Source organism: Apostichopus japonicus, chromosome 23 (assembly GCF_037975245.1).
Source record: "Apostichopus japonicus isolate 1M-3 chromosome 23, ASM3797524v1, whole genome shotgun sequence".
Taxonomy (NCBI): domain Eukaryota; kingdom Metazoa; phylum Echinodermata; class Holothuroidea; order Aspidochirotida; family Stichopodidae; genus Apostichopus; species Apostichopus japonicus.
The window spans coordinates 15,627,230-15,648,177 of record NC_092583.1 but is presented as its reverse complement, the minus strand read 5'-3'; the positions used below and the strand labels follow the sequence as shown (position 1 = coordinate 15,648,177).

Here is a 20,948-nt window from a genome sequence, read left to right as displayed (position 1 = left end):
TATGTAATGTACTGCCAGTACAGCAGTGATGTAAGGTAGACAGGCAGTGTTTGAAAGGAACAAATGAATATGAATTGGGAGGGTGGGGGATGGGATATGGGAGGATGGGATGTGGGGGGAAGGGGGTAGATGTGGAGTTGCAAATCTCACTTGTACATAGCCACTGACTTCTGGAAATGTGGATAGTACAACAGAGTTGGTTGTCATACATAAATTAATATAAATTTTATTATAAAAACTAAGTAAAAACACAGAGTAATAGAATCCTGTTGAAGTTATGGGACGGGGGAAGGGAGGGCGGGGGACTTAATGCAAATTTACAGAATTTCTTCATGGAATTACAGTGTATTAAAACTGAAGTATAGGCATATTTGACAACTTGCGAATCTCACTTATACATAAGAACCACTCACTTCTGACAGTTTGGAATGTTTACCAGGCCATTTTTGGCTGTCATACATACTTAAATTTAGGTCCAAGATTTGTAAGAACGATCACCAAGTAAAAACAAAAATCTAAATTCTGACTACCCCAATATTCCAACACATTTTAAAGAAAATTATTAGTTACACTATTTTATACATATATCTCTGTGTTTGCAATAATTTGAGGAAGGTCAAGAACTAACATTACTGTACTGTACATGTAGGTACTGAAGATAAAATGTTTATATATATGAATTGGCTATAATTTGACATTCTAGCATATTTGGGGAGAATTTCTGAAGTTCTTTTGTTGCGTTACGATTCATAAATTATAAAACTTACTGTTTAGATATTTACTTCGCTCCTCGCTTACCTGTCTCCTCACAACCTTAGCACCTCATTCTACCGTGTCTAGTATGCCCTGGTAATCTTTTAACAATCTGCACCCTCAACGACCGGCTCCCCCGGTCATTGCCCTTCCTTTTCATTCAACCATCCAAAGTGTCTACACATGTTTATTTGTATTGGAAAAATTTCTTACGGAATTTGCCCGAATACATCAGTTTTGCACCACCTGACTTTTATAGCCCCAAACTGGTGGAAAATAAAAGTCAGATATAAACCTCTCACTAAAGATCATCTTTTAAAACCAGGACTCAGGGTGAACAGTAATAACAATCTGTCCATGCAGAGCAGATGTCACACCTTATCGTATCCATATTTCATGAGCAAATAGAGGTTGTATAGGTTTTACCTGGAGGCCAAATGAAGACGTCATTTAAAAGGGATGAAAATGCTGGAAAGGTTTGCTTTTAGTCATAATTCACAAAAATAGAAATGAATCAATCAATGGTCTGATCATAACAAAAAAAAACTCTTCAACTCATTTTTTCTCATCTCTTATTTTTTTTTTGTATGTTGGGGATCTTTATTTTGCACTTGTGAGGCTCACAACTCAACACCCTCACAACATTTATACAGCACATAAATTATTATCATGTCTGCCTAATCTTTGACTGATGGGTTCTACTCTCCAAACCCAACCCCCCCTCCCCCCCCCCGCAAAACCACTTCCCTGGCCTTTTATCAGGAACCTACTCTAACGACCATGTTACTTTACGCTCATTTTGACAACGGCGGACAATTCTGAGCTGCCAATATGATGAATTATGAAAAACATTTTCAAGTTTATGGCTTGATGCCTCCGCCCACGGTAGAATACACAATGTTGACACATAGCGAAATCATGACTGAATGTATCCGTCAGTGAAGTGTGGCAATATATATGTTACTGTCTTACGAGACAGGTGCCTTTAGTGTCATGCATACTACAGGACAGACCCTTCATTACCCTATAGTTAGATTGTAGAATAAGTCATTCTAGCTTCTCTTATAGCTACTGGTTACTTCCATAAAATTACTCCTCAGCAACATATATTTCAAATGTGAAAACTATGGCTGCATAAATGCAAGTCAATCATGAGAAAAGGTTTCCACATCTGCAAAAAACAACAAAAAACCAATAAAACTAATTGGAATTTGCAAATGTACACAATGACTATTTATCGTAGGCCCCAGAGCGTCGATGAGGTGGTGAGATTTCTTGACCTTTGGCGACCTGGGTTCTCATCTTCCAGCCAGAAAATTGTTTTGTAGGCTACTACAGCCACCTACATAGATTGGAGTGCATATGTAAAGAGACAGCATATAGGACACTATTTCAGAGTTTCCAATGTAAATATAGATTATTTACAAAATACTAACTGTACATCCAAGGATGGAATTGCTCGTCGAATCAAAATAAAGCAGCAGGGTGCACGTCGTTATTTAAATTACTCAACTGTCAGAGAGACACATTATTCCTATGTACAGATTTAACATAGCCCCTGATGAACTATCTACTCCATTGAAGTGGTGTTTAACATGCACCTTCATTTTAAAGACAATAAATTAATTGTTCTGCGGATGACTGTAAAAGGATGTTACAGATTTGAGAACATGGATCCAATTTTTTGTCCTTCTAACATATATATTTATATATATATGAGAAAATTACAGGTCAAATAACACTGTTTGAATAAAAGGTTTAAAATGGTTTGAAAATGCAGAAAGAGTTCCTTGCAGCTGTACTAGCTATCTACATGTAGATAGTGTACATCACTACTGCAGACAGATGAACAAACATGAGGGAGGATCTTACCTACTATTGTACATTCATCTCAGAAATAGGATAGTTTTAGGGAGTTAATTTATCCAGTTTATTGCAAAATGCTGTGCAAAGTTGTATTTTAGAGTTTTGAAGACAGATTTTTATGAAGAGACAAAATTCAGATCCTTCATAATTCTGCTACATAAAATGTAAACACAAAATTTAGAATTTCCTGATTCCCTTTTATCAGCTGGTAGTGCTGCCTTGACAACCAGTCAATTTCTATTAAAAAAAAACTTACTGGTTTATAACAGAAAGAATTTTTTCCATTTGAAAGAGCATATTTTAATTTAAAAGATTCACAGAATATGTTAAACCCAATTATTTTCACCAATCTGTTCTAAAGGAGTGTATTGTTGAGATAAAATATATTCAAGTCTCGCATGAAAATCCCTGTACATGTATCTAACCTAAAGTCTGTTACCATGGAGATAAAGGCAGATGTTTCTTTAAGCTCGGTAACCATTATAGATGTGTATATTGAAACTCTTATTTCTAATTCACACTTTCCTGACATTTCATAAATAAACCCGGGGACAATTTGCTATTTTGGAAAAGGTTTGCCTTTAGCTAGCCCCTCTTCAATAAAGAAAAGCTACGAAAAAGTGTCAGCGAGAGAAGAAAATTCACAGAAGCTTTATTTTACGACACCCAGTCAAGTTGAAAGAGGCCATCAGTTTCAGTCACATGCAGTACATCTTTATAACATATCAAAACCAACAGCAGCTCTAAAAAAAATCAATCTGTAACCAAATGTTATCACAAGGATCAATCTATTACAAATTTTAGTCAATTAATGATCAGAACGGCAGGTTAAACAGAGAGGGCCGTGGTAGTCACACAACATGATTCAAACATTTTGCTAAATTGTTTTAGGTTAGTTTAGGACAGTCCAGTTTATTTTAAGGTAGCCCATGTTTTTTGTTTTTTTTTGTGTGTGGATATCTTGCAATTACATGCAGAACTAAGACAAGACATATTCTGTAACATTTCTTCGAAACTAACGGGATATTCCTGTGGCTCAAGTCGATTGTTAATCATAATTTGTTGTAATTTTCGGCCTTATTGTCAAAACTATACCCTCGTAGGCATTTTGTGTGACAAAGATTCAATTTTTTTTCCACATTTGGTAATATTTTGAAAATTGCATCTGGCAACAGGAGAATTAAACTGTGACAAAATATCATAGCAATTGAACTAGAAATGCTTCTTTTTTTTTCCTTTTCTTCATAACATTCAAATCATTACTGTCCACGGAGAAAAATAACGTTTCTACAAAAGGCTGCATTATAATGAACTTCTAACTAGAGAACAAGCATTGAAAGCAACAAATAGTCCAAATATATCACATTTCAAGGGTAAATCATGAATAAATAATTACAGGAAAGTAAAAGCATAATTTACTACCTGTACCTTGATGACTTCAAAAACCACCATGTATGATAAAATTCCAGAGGAGCTCTGGGGTGAGGGAGGGGGGAGGGGCAGCGGGTTAACCGTTCAAAAAAGGTTAGTCAGTCAACCTTATCTCAAGTTGAATTTTTCAACTAAGTGTGCATTTTGTGCTCATTCCGATAGGTGTTACATTGTCCGCCAACAGAGGGCGTAGTTCAAGAAAGATCACTAAACTAGTGGTGGGAGCTTGAAGACCAAGCCTCAACTGGGTAACAATCGGGGCAGGCAACACCTACCATATAGGTGTCGCACAACCGGTACCTGTACAAACAAACATATAACGGGTATACGGACAAAAACAACAGAGAGGGAGAACAAAGTATGTGGAAAATACTTTGAAAACGAAAGGATACTTATAGGGTACTTGATGAAAGTGGAGGGAAAAGTGTTCCTGTGTCCGACAATCCAAGATGTGGTTCCCGAACCTCGTAAAAAAACATTCGAAAATGCTAAGCAAATCTTGCTAACAAAACGTGCTATTTTCTTCCTGGGTGGTAGATTCGGAAGGAGGTGTAAGTGGGAGTGGGCGGTGCCCAGGGAGCGAGGGCGCAGTGCTGAAATGTTCCAATGTTTAAATAGCTAGATGGGAAAGTGCAGATGTGGGAGTGGGAGACAGGTAAGAGAGGAGTGAAGTTAATCATCAAATTAAACCTGGTTAGCTTACCAATGTTAACAATTATGATTTACATGGCTCTGTAACTAAATGCTCATAAATTTAGCAAATGGCTTGCGTATCTCAAAATCAATGAAAAAAGAAATAAACCAACCAACACATCATTTGCTTTAAATGTCAGAAGCCTGCAAAACAGTTGAACAGCTCAGATTGAAACAAAAATGAGGGCAGACTTTCAAAATGCTAAATTGACGTAGAACTTTGGTAGAGGGCTCCCTTTCCTTATTCTCTTTTCAGATTTTGCTGCTTCATTGCTTCTAGCATATATCTGTTTGAGAAATTGGCCTGGAAAGCAGTTATTTAACAATGTGAAGTTGTGACATATATATTTATGGAAAGCCTAAATGGCTTGTAACTTTATAGAGTTCAATAATTACTGAATAAGACTGCTAAGTTTTGTTAACATTTAAACTTACAAACTGCTTTTAACTGTTAAAGTTGACAGTGAAAACACTATAATAGCTTTAACATGTCACCTTATTAAAGCTTAAATGAATTCCAATTTGCCTTTAATCTAAAAATGTACAAATGAAATGTACATAAAATGTATCTACGGATAAGATTGTTGAGGTTTACACTGATCACAGGTGTTTTCCCAACGAGTGATAAAATAGAGAACTCTAAATAAAATACTGTTTTCATTCTTTTTTTTTCTTTTTTTTTTTTTCTTCATTTTGCAAGGGTTCCTTTTTGTCATATTCCTCCTGTTATTTGGAGTAATAACAATCTGTCTTCCGAAGCAATGTGTTAGATTGTTTTCATATGATTAAATATTACAAATGCCAGTTGGATATTTACTGTACTTTCATGCCCTTAAACCATAACTATGGAAGTCCTGGTAGTATGAGTACAAGACCCTATGCATGATTATGAGTAAAGCAGCATACGTATGAGTACAAGCAGAATTTACATAGTATGAGTACAAGTACAAGGCCCTATGCATGAGTATGAATACAGCATCATATATGTATGATTACAGTACAAGTGGAATTCCTTGTAGTATGAGTATGAGTACAAGGATCTAAGTGTGAGTATGAATACAGCATCATATATGTATGAGTACAGTACAAGCGGAATTCCCTGTAGTATGAGTACAAGTACAAGGCCCTATGCATGAGTATGAATACAGCATTATATATGTATAAGTACAGTACAAGTGGAATTACCTGTAGTATGAGTAAGAGTACAAGGATCTAAGGGTGAGTATGAATACAGCATCATATGTATGAGTACAGTACAAGTGGAATTCCCTGTAGTATGAGTATGAGTACAAGGATCTAAGCCTGAGTATGAATACAGCATCATATGAATGAGTACAGTACAAGCGGAATTCCCTGTAGTTTGAGTATGAGTACAAGGATCTAAGGGTGAGCATGATCCATATGTACATGCGCACAGTACAAACGCAATTCCCTGTAGTATGAGTACTAGGATCTAAGGGTGAGTATGATTATAACATCATATGCATGATTACAGTACAAGCGGAATTCCCTGTAGTTTGAGTACAAGGATCTAAGGGTGAGTATGATTATAATATCATATGTACATGAGAACAGTACAAGCGGAATTCCCTGTAGTATGAGTATGAATACAAGGATCTAAGGGTGAGTATGATTATAATATCATATGCACATGAGTACAGTACAAGCGTAATTCCCTAGTATGAGTACTAGGATCTAAGAGTGAGTATGAATACAGCATTATATGTATGAGTACAGGTACAGTACAAGCAGAATTCCCTGTAGTATGAGTATGAGTACAAGGATCTAAGGGTGAGTATGAATACAGCACCATATACGTATGAGAACAGTACAAGCAGAATTCCCTGTAGTATGAGTATGATTACAAGGATCTAAGAGTGAGTATGAATACAGCATTATATGTATGAGTACAGGTACAGTACAAGCAGAATTCCCTGTAGTATGAGTACAAGGATCTAAGAGTGAGTATGAGTACTTAATCTTGCACTAGTAAACTATACTAAACTGCCAAATTGCCCGAGTATGTGTAGAGATCCAGTATGTGCAAGTACGAGAACAAGCATGTTTGGCAACGGAGTGCCAATACTTATCCCACCATACTGTTTATGCATTGATGCAGATATATCTTAAAGTACATCCATGGAATGCCAACAGATGGTGGTACACCATTTGCCATTTGTGAAATCTTATCTGCTTTCCAGTTCAATGGGTTAATTTAAACAATGCTATCCCAGCTGTATGGACTGATATATAATAGATCGCAGATTTATTAATCCTTGCAGTACCATGATAAATATTAAAAAACAAAATCCTGAAATAATTACATCATTAAAATCTCTGGATCATAACAACATGTTGTTTACTACCATCACGTTTCTCTTGTCCTTCCCTCTTATCGATTGACACATTTCCAAAACTTATAGGGTTTCGATATTTACAAGCGACATGCTAGCTTGACTTTCACCCTGTGTGTATAAAGAGTAACACATTGGGTGAGGGAATGAGGAATATGATAAGACTGAAAATGACTTTCCACTATTAAGGGTAAACATTGCAAGAAGGATTTACTCTTAGCACAGTAGACCCAGAGTGCTACGGTTGTGAGGAGAAAGGTAAGTGAGGAATCAAAGGAAGAATGTTTCTCTTTATCAAAAGCGACGTCAATTGGGTATACCCTGGATGGTGTATACAGGTCCAAGCAATTGTCATACATTAACAATACATGTTGAATATTCAAAGGGAGTTTTACGTTTATTCTCAGAATCATACATATTTGGAACACAACAACAAAGACGCAACTCAATAAACAATATATTTTTGCAATTGTAAAAATAATAATAATAATAATCAGTTCTTTTTACGACGCTTAAGCGAACCCCACAAGGACATATGAATTACAACTTACATGTCGGGTGGCTTCCAATTCCACATTTTAACTCAAATTTGGAATTATATCATGTTTTTACTCTTTTCTAGTTTTCTAATTTTTTAATTGTAGCCAATAAAAAGTTTAATCTTTGTCATTAAAATTCTTTTAAACAACTGTGACTGATACTGTACCTCTGGGGTTATAATGTTTTACAGTACAACATTATTTCAGATCATGTTCAAACAATGTTAAAATTGTGGGGGTGGGGGGTGGGGATGGCTGTTAATTCTTTAACAGCCTACATAAAAAACAATTGTTATCCTGTAAAATCATTAAAGGCACTGTGATGAGAGTGTGTCCACTGAAACCTCAGATGGAACTAAATACAGTTGTGAAATGGAAGTTAGTTTTAGCTACCAGACCAAAAAAAAAAAAAAAAAAACACACTCCTGCTCTTAACGATGTTAGATTGAGGTGACTAGTGCCCTCAGTGGCAACTAAACCTTAGAATTGATCACAAGGTGTTCTCTTGTTACAAACAAGAATAATGAGGCCATCAGCCAATCTGAAGGTATAATTTTCCACAATGTATTTAGGGAATGGTGAAACTTTTCTTTCCTTTATGATAGTTGCATCCTTCAAAAGTATTCGATTTCATAAAAAATATCATATCATATCATATACTATATATATATATATATATATATGCATGGAAGAGGTCTTTTTTACCTCCATGATATATGTAACAGTTAGATTAACTGATCTCCATGGAGATGCCACAGTGAGAAAAAGATAAAGGCATTTGAAGAGGATACTTGATATCTCCAACTGTCACCTGTATAAATCACTCCAAAATATCAAATACAGATTATGGTATCAGAGTACCGCCAGAGGTGTTCAGGCTTAGAGGTTTGTAAAGTGAAGATCACTTATTACAGTGTATAAATAAAATACTTACTGAATGAACAATGGCTAGGTTCTTGAGGCTGTGTCATAAGCGAAAACTGTTTAGAGTAACAGATTCACTTTGTGGTCAAACTATCACATCATTTATACAAACCACCAAAAACCAAATTTGAATGTACATTAAAACCACTATTCATTTTAATATCAATTTTAGCTAGTTTGACAAATGATCCTTCAACATAGATAACTAAGAGTGTGACACAGGTCTTTGATTAAGGATTAATGCTGAGCGAAGATTGTTTAGCGATAGGCATTAAAAGTTTTTAAATTAAACTGAAAAATTTGTGTCTCACTTGAGATCATCTTCAGCATCAAAAAGTTAATATGTGTGGGGGAAAATCTTGCAACACAAATTGTATGGGTCCAACTTCCCCCTCCCCTCACCCCCTTTGGAATTTTTGGCCCTTATAATAGTTAGCCGAAAACTATATTTTCACTTTAATACATGTATATTGGAAACATTTAGAATGCTTTGCATGCGTTAGTTCCTTACATTTTACTGGTAAGCTTAAAGCATGGCTGCTATATCAATAGTAATTTGAATACATCATATACTTTTTTTCTTTCGTGAAATCCTGGATCTGCCATGGGTAAAGGCAAATATGGAATCTTTTGTGGCGTCTAATCAATGCCAAGATAATTGTTGATCGCTGAGATTATACCAACTGTCATGTCTCACAATCGGAATCCAAGAAAATATTTACATTTCAATTGTTGATTCAGACTGCAGTGTGCAACATGTATATCACCTACTGTACTGTATAAAAGCATGTTTGCCAATGCCAAAGATTCGTAGTAATTAAGTTAAAAAATGCCATCAAAGTTTGTGAGCTGATTTGAAAGCTGGTTGTACGAGCCAGACAGCGTTAAATTAGTCATCGTATTCAATTAACGCGGTAGTGTTCTTCGTTAAGATAAGCATTACATCACTAAATAACAAAATCAGTCTGTCCTGAAAGATATATGTTTTCCCCATTCCGCGAAGCTACAACCAAACGAAAAATATACTAGTTGATTGGCCGGTAATTATATATGATTGGAAGGTGTACCACAAGGATCAGTAGCCGGTCCCTCTATTTTTACCATATATTACACAATACTCAAGACAATTAGTATGAATGCTAATCTAGCTTTATTATCAGCCAAATGACAGTCTATGCATGGTTTCCTTTGTTGGTACAAGAGTTGCACACACGCATTGTAAACCCATGCACTGCTTGACCACACACCACCACTATACAACTATTGCATGGTATACAGTATGTGAGCATTGCCTACAAACAGGTGTTTAACATATGGCTCTGTTGATGCTGAAAATACCCACAAAAAACAAGGTATTACAAAAGTTGCAACCAAATTGTCACAAATGACTGTCAACTTTAGTCACTTTCATCAAATTTAAAGTAGTGAATAGAAATTTTAATAAACACTGCTCATTAACCATAATTCAGAGAGACAGCCATTTCTTAAAGAAAATTAAAAATCATGAAGGGAAATTATCAAGTTATGCATCAACCATTTCTACCCATCTACGCCAAAGGAAAATATATAAAAAAAATCCAGATTGTGTCAACAAGAGTTCCAGGAAGGAAAATTTTTATATCATCGGCAGAACTACACCTACAGTATGCATATTTACCACTTAAAATAGCAACCTTTAATTTATAACGTTTTCACACGTTTGTTTTTGTTTTAAGAGAATGATGGTTATAATTATCTACCAATACAATGTATACGACAAGAATGATTATCCTATCAAGGATATGACATTCACTTACCTCTAAATCTATCAAGACCACCCTTGATCTATTGGACGTCTTAATGACCATTTTGAACACGTTTGATCCTTTCCTCAGAGTACTTTCCCAACAAATCAACTCAAAGTGACAGAAAACGTTTTTTGGCATGCAATGACGATGGAAAACAGGCTTCCTTGACAGAAATATATATATGCCACTCATATTTACAAGGTTGGATTATAAAAATGAACACACATAATTTCCATACCAGCAACTTTATAGGTTCCCCATAGTTTGTTTGAGTAAGTATTTGTAGCGCACTGATTTATGGTACTTTAAGATGTGCTGGCTCCTAAGACTAAAAGTACAGATATATGGTAGTAGAACCAGAAATGGCTCTCCAAGATGTACTTGTTCAAGCCACATTAGCTTGAAAATGTAATTTGTTTTATCTTTATACCCGTTGACATTGAATTGAGTCGATAATTCGAGCAATATGAAGTAACTCTATTGTGTAAATAGGAATTTGATTATGAATGTGATTACAGGAATGTGATTATATGAATGTGATTACATGATTGTTATCATATGAATTTGATTATGAATGTGATTATCAGTGGTGTTGCCACACGGCCCACAGAATAGTCAAATCCTCCTTGGTGTCCCCCTCAAATTTTGCTCCCATATTGCTACATTAAAGCCTTCCCCCTCCCCCACCCCACCACTTCCAAATGTCTAGTGACGCCACTGGTGATTATAAGTAAGTCATCATTTCATTGTCTCTGAATTATTCATGGAGTTCAACTTCAACTTTTAAGCAAAGAGACTTGAATCTTTTATCAATTGTCAGATATTTTCTAAAGTAGGAATAATATTCCTGTAAATGCAGTTATACAATGATTTTATCCCCAACAGAATGTTTTCCACAAAATGTGATAAAAATTCCAGTATACCTCATGAAGTGAGATGTTTTTAAAATGCTCATATTCCATAATTAAACATTATGATTAAAATAACATAGTTTTTGTGATCATTTCTCATCCTTAGTGTTTTCAACTGTGGCAAATCCATAAAATAAGTACAGTTTGGAGTAACCTCCATGGACTGGTATAATATCTGTGGTAGCATAGTAAATTTAAGGTAGGCCTACACTAATTATCTAGATCGCAATTATCAAAGAGACCTCACAATTTTGGAATAAACTTTCCCAGTTCTATATACAAAACCAAGGTAAACAAATAACACAGTACTCAGGGTTCTGCCGCTGCCGGTCGGCGCCGGTCGGGCCCGACCAGCACGCTGAATTACCGACCACCACAATCTGCCTGAGTGACTTTTCCGACCGGCACTTATTTTCGATAGGAACTCCAAAAAACAGCTCCATAGCCGGAGGGTCAAACGTACAGAAACAATCTGTTTGAGACTAGGGGAAATCCAGTTCATAACTGTTTAAAATATCCAACACATCACAGTGTCATACTTAGTAAAAATTACCAGAGTTCCGCATTCCAGACCAATGACTGTTTCCGTTTCCAACTCCCGATCGTACTTTTGATAGTTTCATTTATATCTATTTTTATTGCGCGAGACACAGGCATTATCCAGCTAGCTAGTACACATACGGCCGTTAACCTTCGTAGCGGGTGAATTTACATCATATTGCATTAGGCACGACCAGCGCACTCCGCCTCGTAGTGACTATACGTGACGGCTACACGAACTAGTCAGCCACGTGCACGGTGCATTGCTATTGCTTTTTAGTATACTTAATAGGCACCACCGGCTGGTCTGTACTCTGGTGCTCCAGATATTTGTCCTAACTTTTTTCATTAATTATGAAAAATTCCAGACATGAGATCTCATTTCAAAGCTGTCTATATGTGGCTCAGAATACTCGGGAAGGGCCGTTTCCGGCCATCTGGGGGTTTCCAAAACCCAAAATTTTCTTGTACGCTCCGCGCCAACCGATGGTGGCGCTCCGCTTAGATAGTCCTGCCGGCACTCAATCTACCCTGGGCAGAACCCTGAGTACTATATTGATCATCTCTTCCAAAGTATACTGAGCAACAACAACTTTGAATGTCAGTTGATTCTGTATACACAGCATAGAGCAACACCAATGAAAGTACAATGTGAAGCAATGTTAATTAGCTACCAGCATTGCCAACATTTGCACTTTTTCAATTCTTTTCTAGTTTATTATAATTATAGGAAGCATGAAACAATTTTAGTGCAGATCCGTTGATGCAGGACGCACATGCTGGTCGCAATCCAGTATAAACAGTCTCTCTGCTGACTATGTAGAGATCATAAAACTGATAGGGAGCCATAATTCAAGCACTATATCTGATCAAAATTCCTATTCTTCAGATATTATTATTTATAATTTTTTACAAAGTTTTCTAGCACCAAGTGTTCACCAATTTGAGATCAGGAACTTGAACATTTCCCTTCGGGAGGCCATAAAGCTAACCCCAAATATGGATCCATATTTCAGACCGGATGGTGGATCAACATGAAAAAATGAAAAGAGCGTATTGACTAGCATGTAAAGGTCGCAATGATTAATTATAAATTAGCTAGCTTTCTAATTGTGCCAAGTATTAAATCTGAGTTCCCCCAAGCATTCACGGTTCAATTTCTTAATTGCCTTTGCAGGGAGATTGCAATTGTGGGGTCCTGATCCCAAGTAAGGGAATATGCACACCACAAAGTTGATTGCCCTTAAATTGCAGAATCAGATCCCCCCCCCCCCACCCTTGCATTTCGCGCATGTGAATATGGCTCAGATATCAACCACTGTTGACCTCTAATGACCTTTCACCAATTACAAAATCGCTAGATACAGATCATGAGAGCAATATCCCTTAATAATAAATTAAAATATTCACATTTTGATATCTACTGACCTTTGACCCCCTCCCCCCCCCCATTAAAACAATGAGAACATTGCACTCATTCACAGGAATTGATACCTGTCAGTGATAACATCTGTTACCATATACACTTTATGTTACATCACACTAAGGCATTACACAAGCATAAATACACAAACATACCCACACACACTATGAGTGTGTATATATACTTCACCCGCCTAAGACTAGTATAAACCAAAATATACAGGTATAAATATCTCTTTTGTAATCATTAACCACCAGAAGATTTTAGGTAACGGAGTATCGATATATGCCACCAGCAAATCAGTCAAGTGATCGACATGGTAACTTGCCTGATTTCCAAACAGCTTCTCCAAAGTAAATCAGATTGAAGACTACAGACAAACAAATCTGAAAGGACCCCCTCCAATTATACTAGTTACTATGGTAATAGACTAACAGTAGGTAGTTTCAGCCTAGCGCTGTCTTGTAAAATTAATTTGGGGAACATTACAGGTTTAAAATATCGTCGAAAGAAGGCAAGGTACGAACAGATATTTTTGCCTTTTGTTTTATTTTTCTCATTTCAGGTAGGTCATTCTGTTGACTTTTAGCACAGAACCTGAAACATGTTTAAAACAGTTTAATGTGTGAGAACTAGTTCAATGCTCTTCGACCTAAAATCAGTGCCATCAACCCAACTTGGAACTTCAGGCAAATACATCGATAGACGTTTAAAGTTCGGCTGAAAGTAGAAAAATATTCCTATCGCATTCATTATTAAAATGTCAGCTCGAATGGACATGTTACTGTCAAACAAATGGCTAAATGCTAATATTCAACCAAAGGCACTCCTGCAACTTGGCTAGTGGATTTGATTGCAGCTGGATATGTTATACAGGGGACTCTTGACTCACTGCAATTAAGGGATGTGGCCATGAGTCAGATAAATGTTTGCATCCATGAATATCGTTGCATTGAACATTTAAGGGAGCTGCCCATGGTCACTCTGTTGTCAAAAGTCCTGCTGCAGGAATTTACAGAGAGATGAACCGATAATGTGCAATGTCACAGCATCAACTAACACGGGAAAAAAACACGCGTTTAAATCGCCGTTTTCGGTCTGTAATTGCGACGTAAATTCCGAGTTCCAGCCTGTTTCCGTTACGTTTCCACTCCTGAAACTAGTGATTAAGGTAAGCTTACGACCCAACTTAAACGCGTGAGTTTTCCGCGTTCGCGATGACTTATTTACCGAGTACGCGGTGACCGTAAACGCCAAGTGTCATCCAAATACGGTGAAGCTCACTTAATCGTGCGGTTTCAGGGAAGGGTAATCTTTACGTTTCCGGTCACAATTACAACAGATTCGCTACCTTAAACATGACCGTTAATCTGGAGTTTACGTTTGAATCCAGCAGTAAACTTCTCGCATTGATCATCGTAAACGCCATGATTACACCAATATATACGGAGAAACGTGGTCATCGTAAACACATTACTTACGACCAATACAGGGGCTGGGCTTATTCGCCACGTTTAGGGAGTCTTAATCGGGTTGATTAGGCTGAGAAATACACGGACCACCTCTATCAAATATTACATTTGATTTAAAGAAAATGAAAAATAATAAACATAAAATCATACTCGTTTGATTTTCCACTTTTTTATTTATATATTTGCACCTCATATCGCATCGTAAACGTTTATTTGTTATTTTTACACTTATACAAAAATTATGTAAATGAACGAAATACCACTTCTAATGTGTATAAATGCAACTCAATATTGCTTTACATCATAGTGTTGAATATTCAGCTTTTTTAATACAAAGTTTAAACCTCGAGAAGCCATTTTCCTTTTCAATTTTCAAAACATGCATTATTGTCCGGAGAATGTTTTTTGATGCCCAAATATTACTCTACTTACATTGTGGCAATTATATACACATGCAACGATTTTAATGCCAGGTGAAAGAAGGAAAAAAACAAGTAAATATGGAATGTTTCTATTTTTAGTTACTAGTTTGCAAATCAAAACCTCTGAAAACCAGCTACCCACTTGAAGTAACTTAACATATCAGCAGTTAAATTGAACCAAACAAATTTATGTTTAAAATTCGGTGTGTTTATCCTCAGATGATATAAACGCCTAGGCACTTCTTCCATGATGGTTATCGGCCCCTCGACCCCCCCCCCCCTCCACCCAGGCCCGGAAACGGTACCAGCCTCTTTTATGTGGAACGAACTTGACACAGAACACCACTTCCTGCCTCATTTCGTAGCACGCTTCATATTTTGTTGCTGCTTTAAATTTTATTGTAATTAACATATATTTTGATATAAAATGCAATGATAGCCCAAACAAGATCTCTAAATTTTTTACCCTGAAAGTCTGGAATTAACCATGCATGAATAATGAAAGACAAACGTACAAGTACAACAACATTTCGACGACAAGTTATTAGGCCTATGCTCTATGTCTTATTTTAAAATATGATTTACTAAATGATTCATTAACAATCATGCTTTTTTCTTGGCTTTTGTTTCCTGAAAATATTTTAAGGATAACTTAATCCTTAACATTTAATCCCTTGATGGAATATATTAGCTGTGAAGGGAAATTTAAAAAAAGGCTTCCATTAAAGCAAAAGACTAACAAGAAAATAGTAATTAATCTGACATCTATTATTATGGGCATATTCTTTCTTCCTTGTTGCATTTATCTCAGGCAGGATTTCGTTTTAAAGGTATCATGTAATTACACCAAATGTTAAATTAGAGAAAAGTCTTCTTTATTATACAAAATCGTCAACTGCAACTTGTTTGTATCCGAAACAACGGCGTTTGCTGTTTGTTCCTGGTGCCTCATTAATCAACAAATGCTCAGGACAGGATTATCCACGTGCAACAGGGGCACGAGTTTAAACGTTGGGTAAAAAATTCAAAGAAATATTGTTACAAAGTTACATTATTCTACGCTGTATATGGTACAAAAAGTTCAAAGAAGTCAAACGAAATGGACTTCGATATGCAGTCTTTACGCTGTTGATCAATGACTGTTTTTATGTGATGTTTTAACGTATCATAACCACCGTGGGCAAATAGATGTCTTTTGTGAGCTATACATCCGGCGTTATCCGGTACCAATGTATCTCTATGGGAGCTCAAATAAACTGTTTGCCACGGGCCTCCCACAAGCTTAATCCGGAACGTCAAACAATGACCATTTTCACCATTTGGAGGGGGGTCATACCTTCATTGTTATTGTTCAGCCTAATTAACTGCCCAAGTTGGGGCGTCAGTCGGTACGCATGTTAAAGATACGTCTCCTTTCCTAACGGTGGGTATCCTTTTTTCTGGACTTTTCGCTAAGGAGAACGTCCTTATAGAATGAGTCCAGCCTCATTTTGTTCAGTCTTTCCGACTCCCAAGTGAACTCCTGCACTACGGTAGCCTAGCTCGTTCGCTCTCCATGTCAGATTCCTCGGATGACATATACTCAGTTGACATCACTGCACAGTCTGTCTTTTCTCTCCTCTGACCAGTCTATGTTCTTCATTGCGCTCAATCTATACCGAAGTTTCTGTAAACAAAGACACAAGAATAAGTATGAATTAGACATATATAAAGATCAGTTGGCATATAGTTTACTTTTGTCGAAAAATATACTAGCTCCAACTGGCAATATCTCCAGCCCCCCCCCCCCCCAGTGAAGGCGCGGATGTATCATTCCGCCCCCCCCCCCCGCTTCGCAAGTCAGGAAAAAAACCTTTTTCATTTCCAAATGAGAACAAAAAATATCTCATTTGGATCACCAAATTGCATCTAAGGCCAGGTGAAAATACAAAATTAAGTTTACAAAATGGGGTGGGTGTTGAAGTGTGCTTTATTGCACCAAATTGCATCTGAGGCCACCTGGAAATGCCCTCCCCCGGGACGGCCATCAGTCTTCAACCCCTCTACTCAAATGTACCTTCCTACGCCACTGTATGTTTGAACGGTTTACAAAGCAGATTTGTTTATGGGTTGGGGGAGGTAGGGGGTACGTGGTCGGGTGACGTTCACCATCACAAAGTTAGAACGTGAATGTTTCAATAACAGTATACCCTGGAAAATTGTGCATGAAACATTTTACAGATATCTAAAAGGAGATTATTATATTATTTCTCTCACTGTCATATTTTAACTCTTAAGAATTTTAATTTATCGTTTTTAAAGGAGCGAATTCCTGTACAGGTCTAGGGCTTATATAACGGTGACTTTTAGTGATTGAAAAATTACATTAATAAGTCTTGGCCTAGTGTTACGTACCGAACAATCCAGTAGCACAGAGAACTTCGTTTTCGTTTTTTTTCGAAAGAAGTTGTTCCTTCTCAGCCAGTAGTGCTCGGAGTGCCTTTAATTCTTCCTTCAAATGTTTGCACCAAGCTTTCTATCACAACATGTGCATACTGCCGCGGTAGTTCCAACTGTCGTTGCTTCTAAATGTTTTTTCTTTTTTCAATACACGAATGACATTTTCCTGCGGAACATCATTAAAAACCAGCGACGGATCGAATTGTAAGTGTACTTTTATAAACTGGCAACCTTGCTTCCACGGAGCTTTCTGTTACTTCTGCAATAAACCACGAAGCCGGAATCGTCCATTTTGAATGCTCTTTGCAATGTAGAACTCGATTGAGGATCAAGTGCGGTGTGAATCAAACCAACGTGTTGCTACTTGTGATACCGCCTTTTACTGATTTCAAATTGCCCGCTTTCTAGTAAGCCCAGGCTGTGACGTAATTAACTATACTGAATACGTTATTGTTACTAACCAACTGGAGTAGCCAACCAGTGAACTGCAAATTAGTGACAGACAGTAAACTTTATCATTGTGATGTGACCGGAAATTTCACTTGCTTATCTGGAAATGGTATTTATAGTAAGTGAGCAGTATACTTTTCTGTTTCGTACATATATTGCGGTGGGTATTTGTGCGTTTCATCGCTTTACGTGCATGATATAGGCCTTGAATATACTTCTTCGAATATCACTTGACGGCATATTGAGAGAAATCGGCAGAGCAAAAAACGGACTGTTGAAATCTATCTCGACTAATCTATGAAAAAGGATATGGACAATGGGAATCGTAAGAGGAGCATTTAAAACGGGGGGAGGGGAGGGGGAGGGGCAGGGGCAGGGGCAGGGGCAGGGGGCATGTGGTAGGAGGTTGGAGGTTGGAAAAAGTTTCGCACAAAATTTAAGCAAAAATTACTTAAATCTCAAATATGAATTTGCCCCGCTATGACCGACAAAGTTTAGCCGAGGTTTTTGAAGCCTGACACTGAGTACCGATTGTTCGATATCCCAGTTCCGAGGCTTGTGCCCCCCCCCCCTCACCCACCCACCCTGTCCCCGTTTTAAATAAATGCCCTAAATAGCTATTCTGGATCCGACCATTTCTAAAGCCGCAAAAACGGCATCACCAATGAACCGGCTAATTATATTTTAATTTCTATCTCAGGACTAAACTCGGAGGGGGTACATATAGTTGGATAGAAGGAGACATCCACAAATATCCAAAATATGACTCATTTGTAATATTAGATGAATTCTACGACCATTCTGGATCAGTTTAGGGGAAAATGTTGTATCCATGAGATGTCAATGTGTAAGTTCCTCGATCACCTAACTTTCCAATTAAAATAAACGGATTACATTCTATAACAAAGGCATATGCAATTAAACAGGTTCATAATAAAATTAAGAACGATTCTTTGCATTAACAGTTAAGTTTACCACACATTGGGGAACCTGACGAGGGGGGGGGGGCGAGTGGGTGGGGTGCACCACATGGTTGCATTGGGTCCCCAATATAGCGTTAAAGGAGGTCTAATTAAAGTACCCTTATTATTGTAAATGCTCGTTCTCGGAAGCTAACTTGGCGAAAACAGCAAAGGGAACACTCGATTGGATTTCAAGTGACAAAAATTGTGCGATGCTATGTACTCAGTGTGAATCCTCCAAGCCATAGTTTTTTTGTTTTTGTTTTTGTTTTGTCTTGTCTTCGAAAAGTCTTCAACGCAAAGCGATTCTTTTCACAATATCAGTTCATAGAAACTGCAATTATTATATTATCATTATGTTCTACTAGTCCATAAATTTGTTAGTACAACCATGGAGGTAAAAACCTCCATCATACAATGGTACAATGTCCTTTCTACGCTTCTGTAGCTCCGTAGTTAGCATCCAACATTGATATTTCCGAATTCTACGGTCCAGCAACAATAGGCAGCTAAATTCAAATCTGTATGGAAGCCGTGAACTGCCGCTTCTAAAACTTGTTGACGATCTCGTGAACTTATGTTAAAGACGGAGGAAACTGAATATAGCAGTTTGTCGATCATTTAACCATGCTTTGACTCAGTGATCATATAGAAGCTGGAATCTTACAATAAACAATTAAACAATGTGAAGCGTGTCACAGTGACAATAACATTTGATATTTACATGTTATTCAGTATATCACGCCTTTTTGACAGTAATCACAAACACATTCTTGCTATATTTTTCAGAGACCCACGAGTTATCATTTTAAAGGTTTGAAATTATGGCACTCTTCAAAATGCGGCAGTATTTAATTTTTAATTTTATTCAGTTCCATATCAACAGCGTAACTTATGATATAGCTACATTCCATTTTTGACATTCAACATATTAAATATCACTTGTGTATTTAACGTTACTTGATCGAGATGAAGTTTGCAATAATTTTCAGGAAAATTCGTTTCATATATATAACTATTGGAGAATAAAACCATTACCTTGATCCGGCACATGCATATGGATTTCACTGTGTGTACTACGTATTGTAATGTAGGCGCTCTATTTTTGCCTTTATACGGCACTTATGTATGTTTATTTACTATATATATATATATATATATATATATATATATATATATATATATATATATATATATACATATATATATATATATGTATGTATATTTATATATATATTTATATATATATATATATATATATATATATATATATATATATATATATATATATATATATATATGAAAATCGTAATGAGGGAACAAATCAGGGAAACAAATTCAGCCTCCACCAGGATTCGAGCCACGGGCCTCCCGCTCTGTACGCGGACGCCCTAACCACTAGGCTATATGGACGCTGATTGTATGTCCAGAGGTTCGAAACCGGTAAGGAAGGTCTATATGTTTGGGACTTGCTATTCTGTTTATTTAAGACTTGCATGTGTCTCAAGCATGAATGTATTACGGTACCCTCACAGGATAATACTTCCGTGTCTCAGGTATGCATTTCTTTAATGGAATTATATAACGGACACAGGACAATCTAGGCTATTATATATTTGCATATAGGTGCGTGATTTTTACAAACACCACACGTGAATATGCCAATTTTTTGGCATAATGCTTATTTTCTCAAGCGATATAAATTATTTTCGACATTTCCGTAAAAACTAAACAGTAATGAACGTCGTTTACGTATTATACACAGGGACGTAGCTAAGGCCTGATGATTGAGAGTGGGTGGGGGGGGGGGGAGAGATGTAGTGGCTAAAATTCCATGGGATGGGATTTGGAGCCAGAAAATTCCGACTGCTGCCTTGTAACCCGCAGCCCCCCCCCCCCACACCCTACTCGTCAACGATACAGTCAGTGTCAGTCAGTTAGTCAGACACTCCATCTTTCGCGACTGCACTTTTGTTTTTTCG

At 37.0% G+C, this 20,948-nt stretch overlaps 1 protein-coding gene across 14 annotated transcripts in view; it reads right to left on the bottom strand.

Moving 5' to 3' along the window:
• LOC139964551 (prolyl endopeptidase FAP-like) overlaps positions 1-20,948 on the bottom strand; it is a 251,697-nt gene that overhangs the window by 92,085 nt on the left and 138,664 nt on the right. The window contains exon 1 of one of the 14 annotated variants that reach the window (XM_071966202.1): positions 10,357-10,501. The exons of 12 other annotated variants lie outside the window; for them this stretch is intronic. In XM_071966202.1, the coding sequence (XP_071822303.1) occupies positions 10,357-10,485 (129 nt within the window). In that variant the 5' untranslated portion in view covers positions 10,486-10,501. Of the gene's footprint in view, positions 1-10,356; positions 10,502-20,948 lie in introns of those variants that run through there. One more of the 14 variants, XM_071966205.1, reaches the window with a different exon arrangement.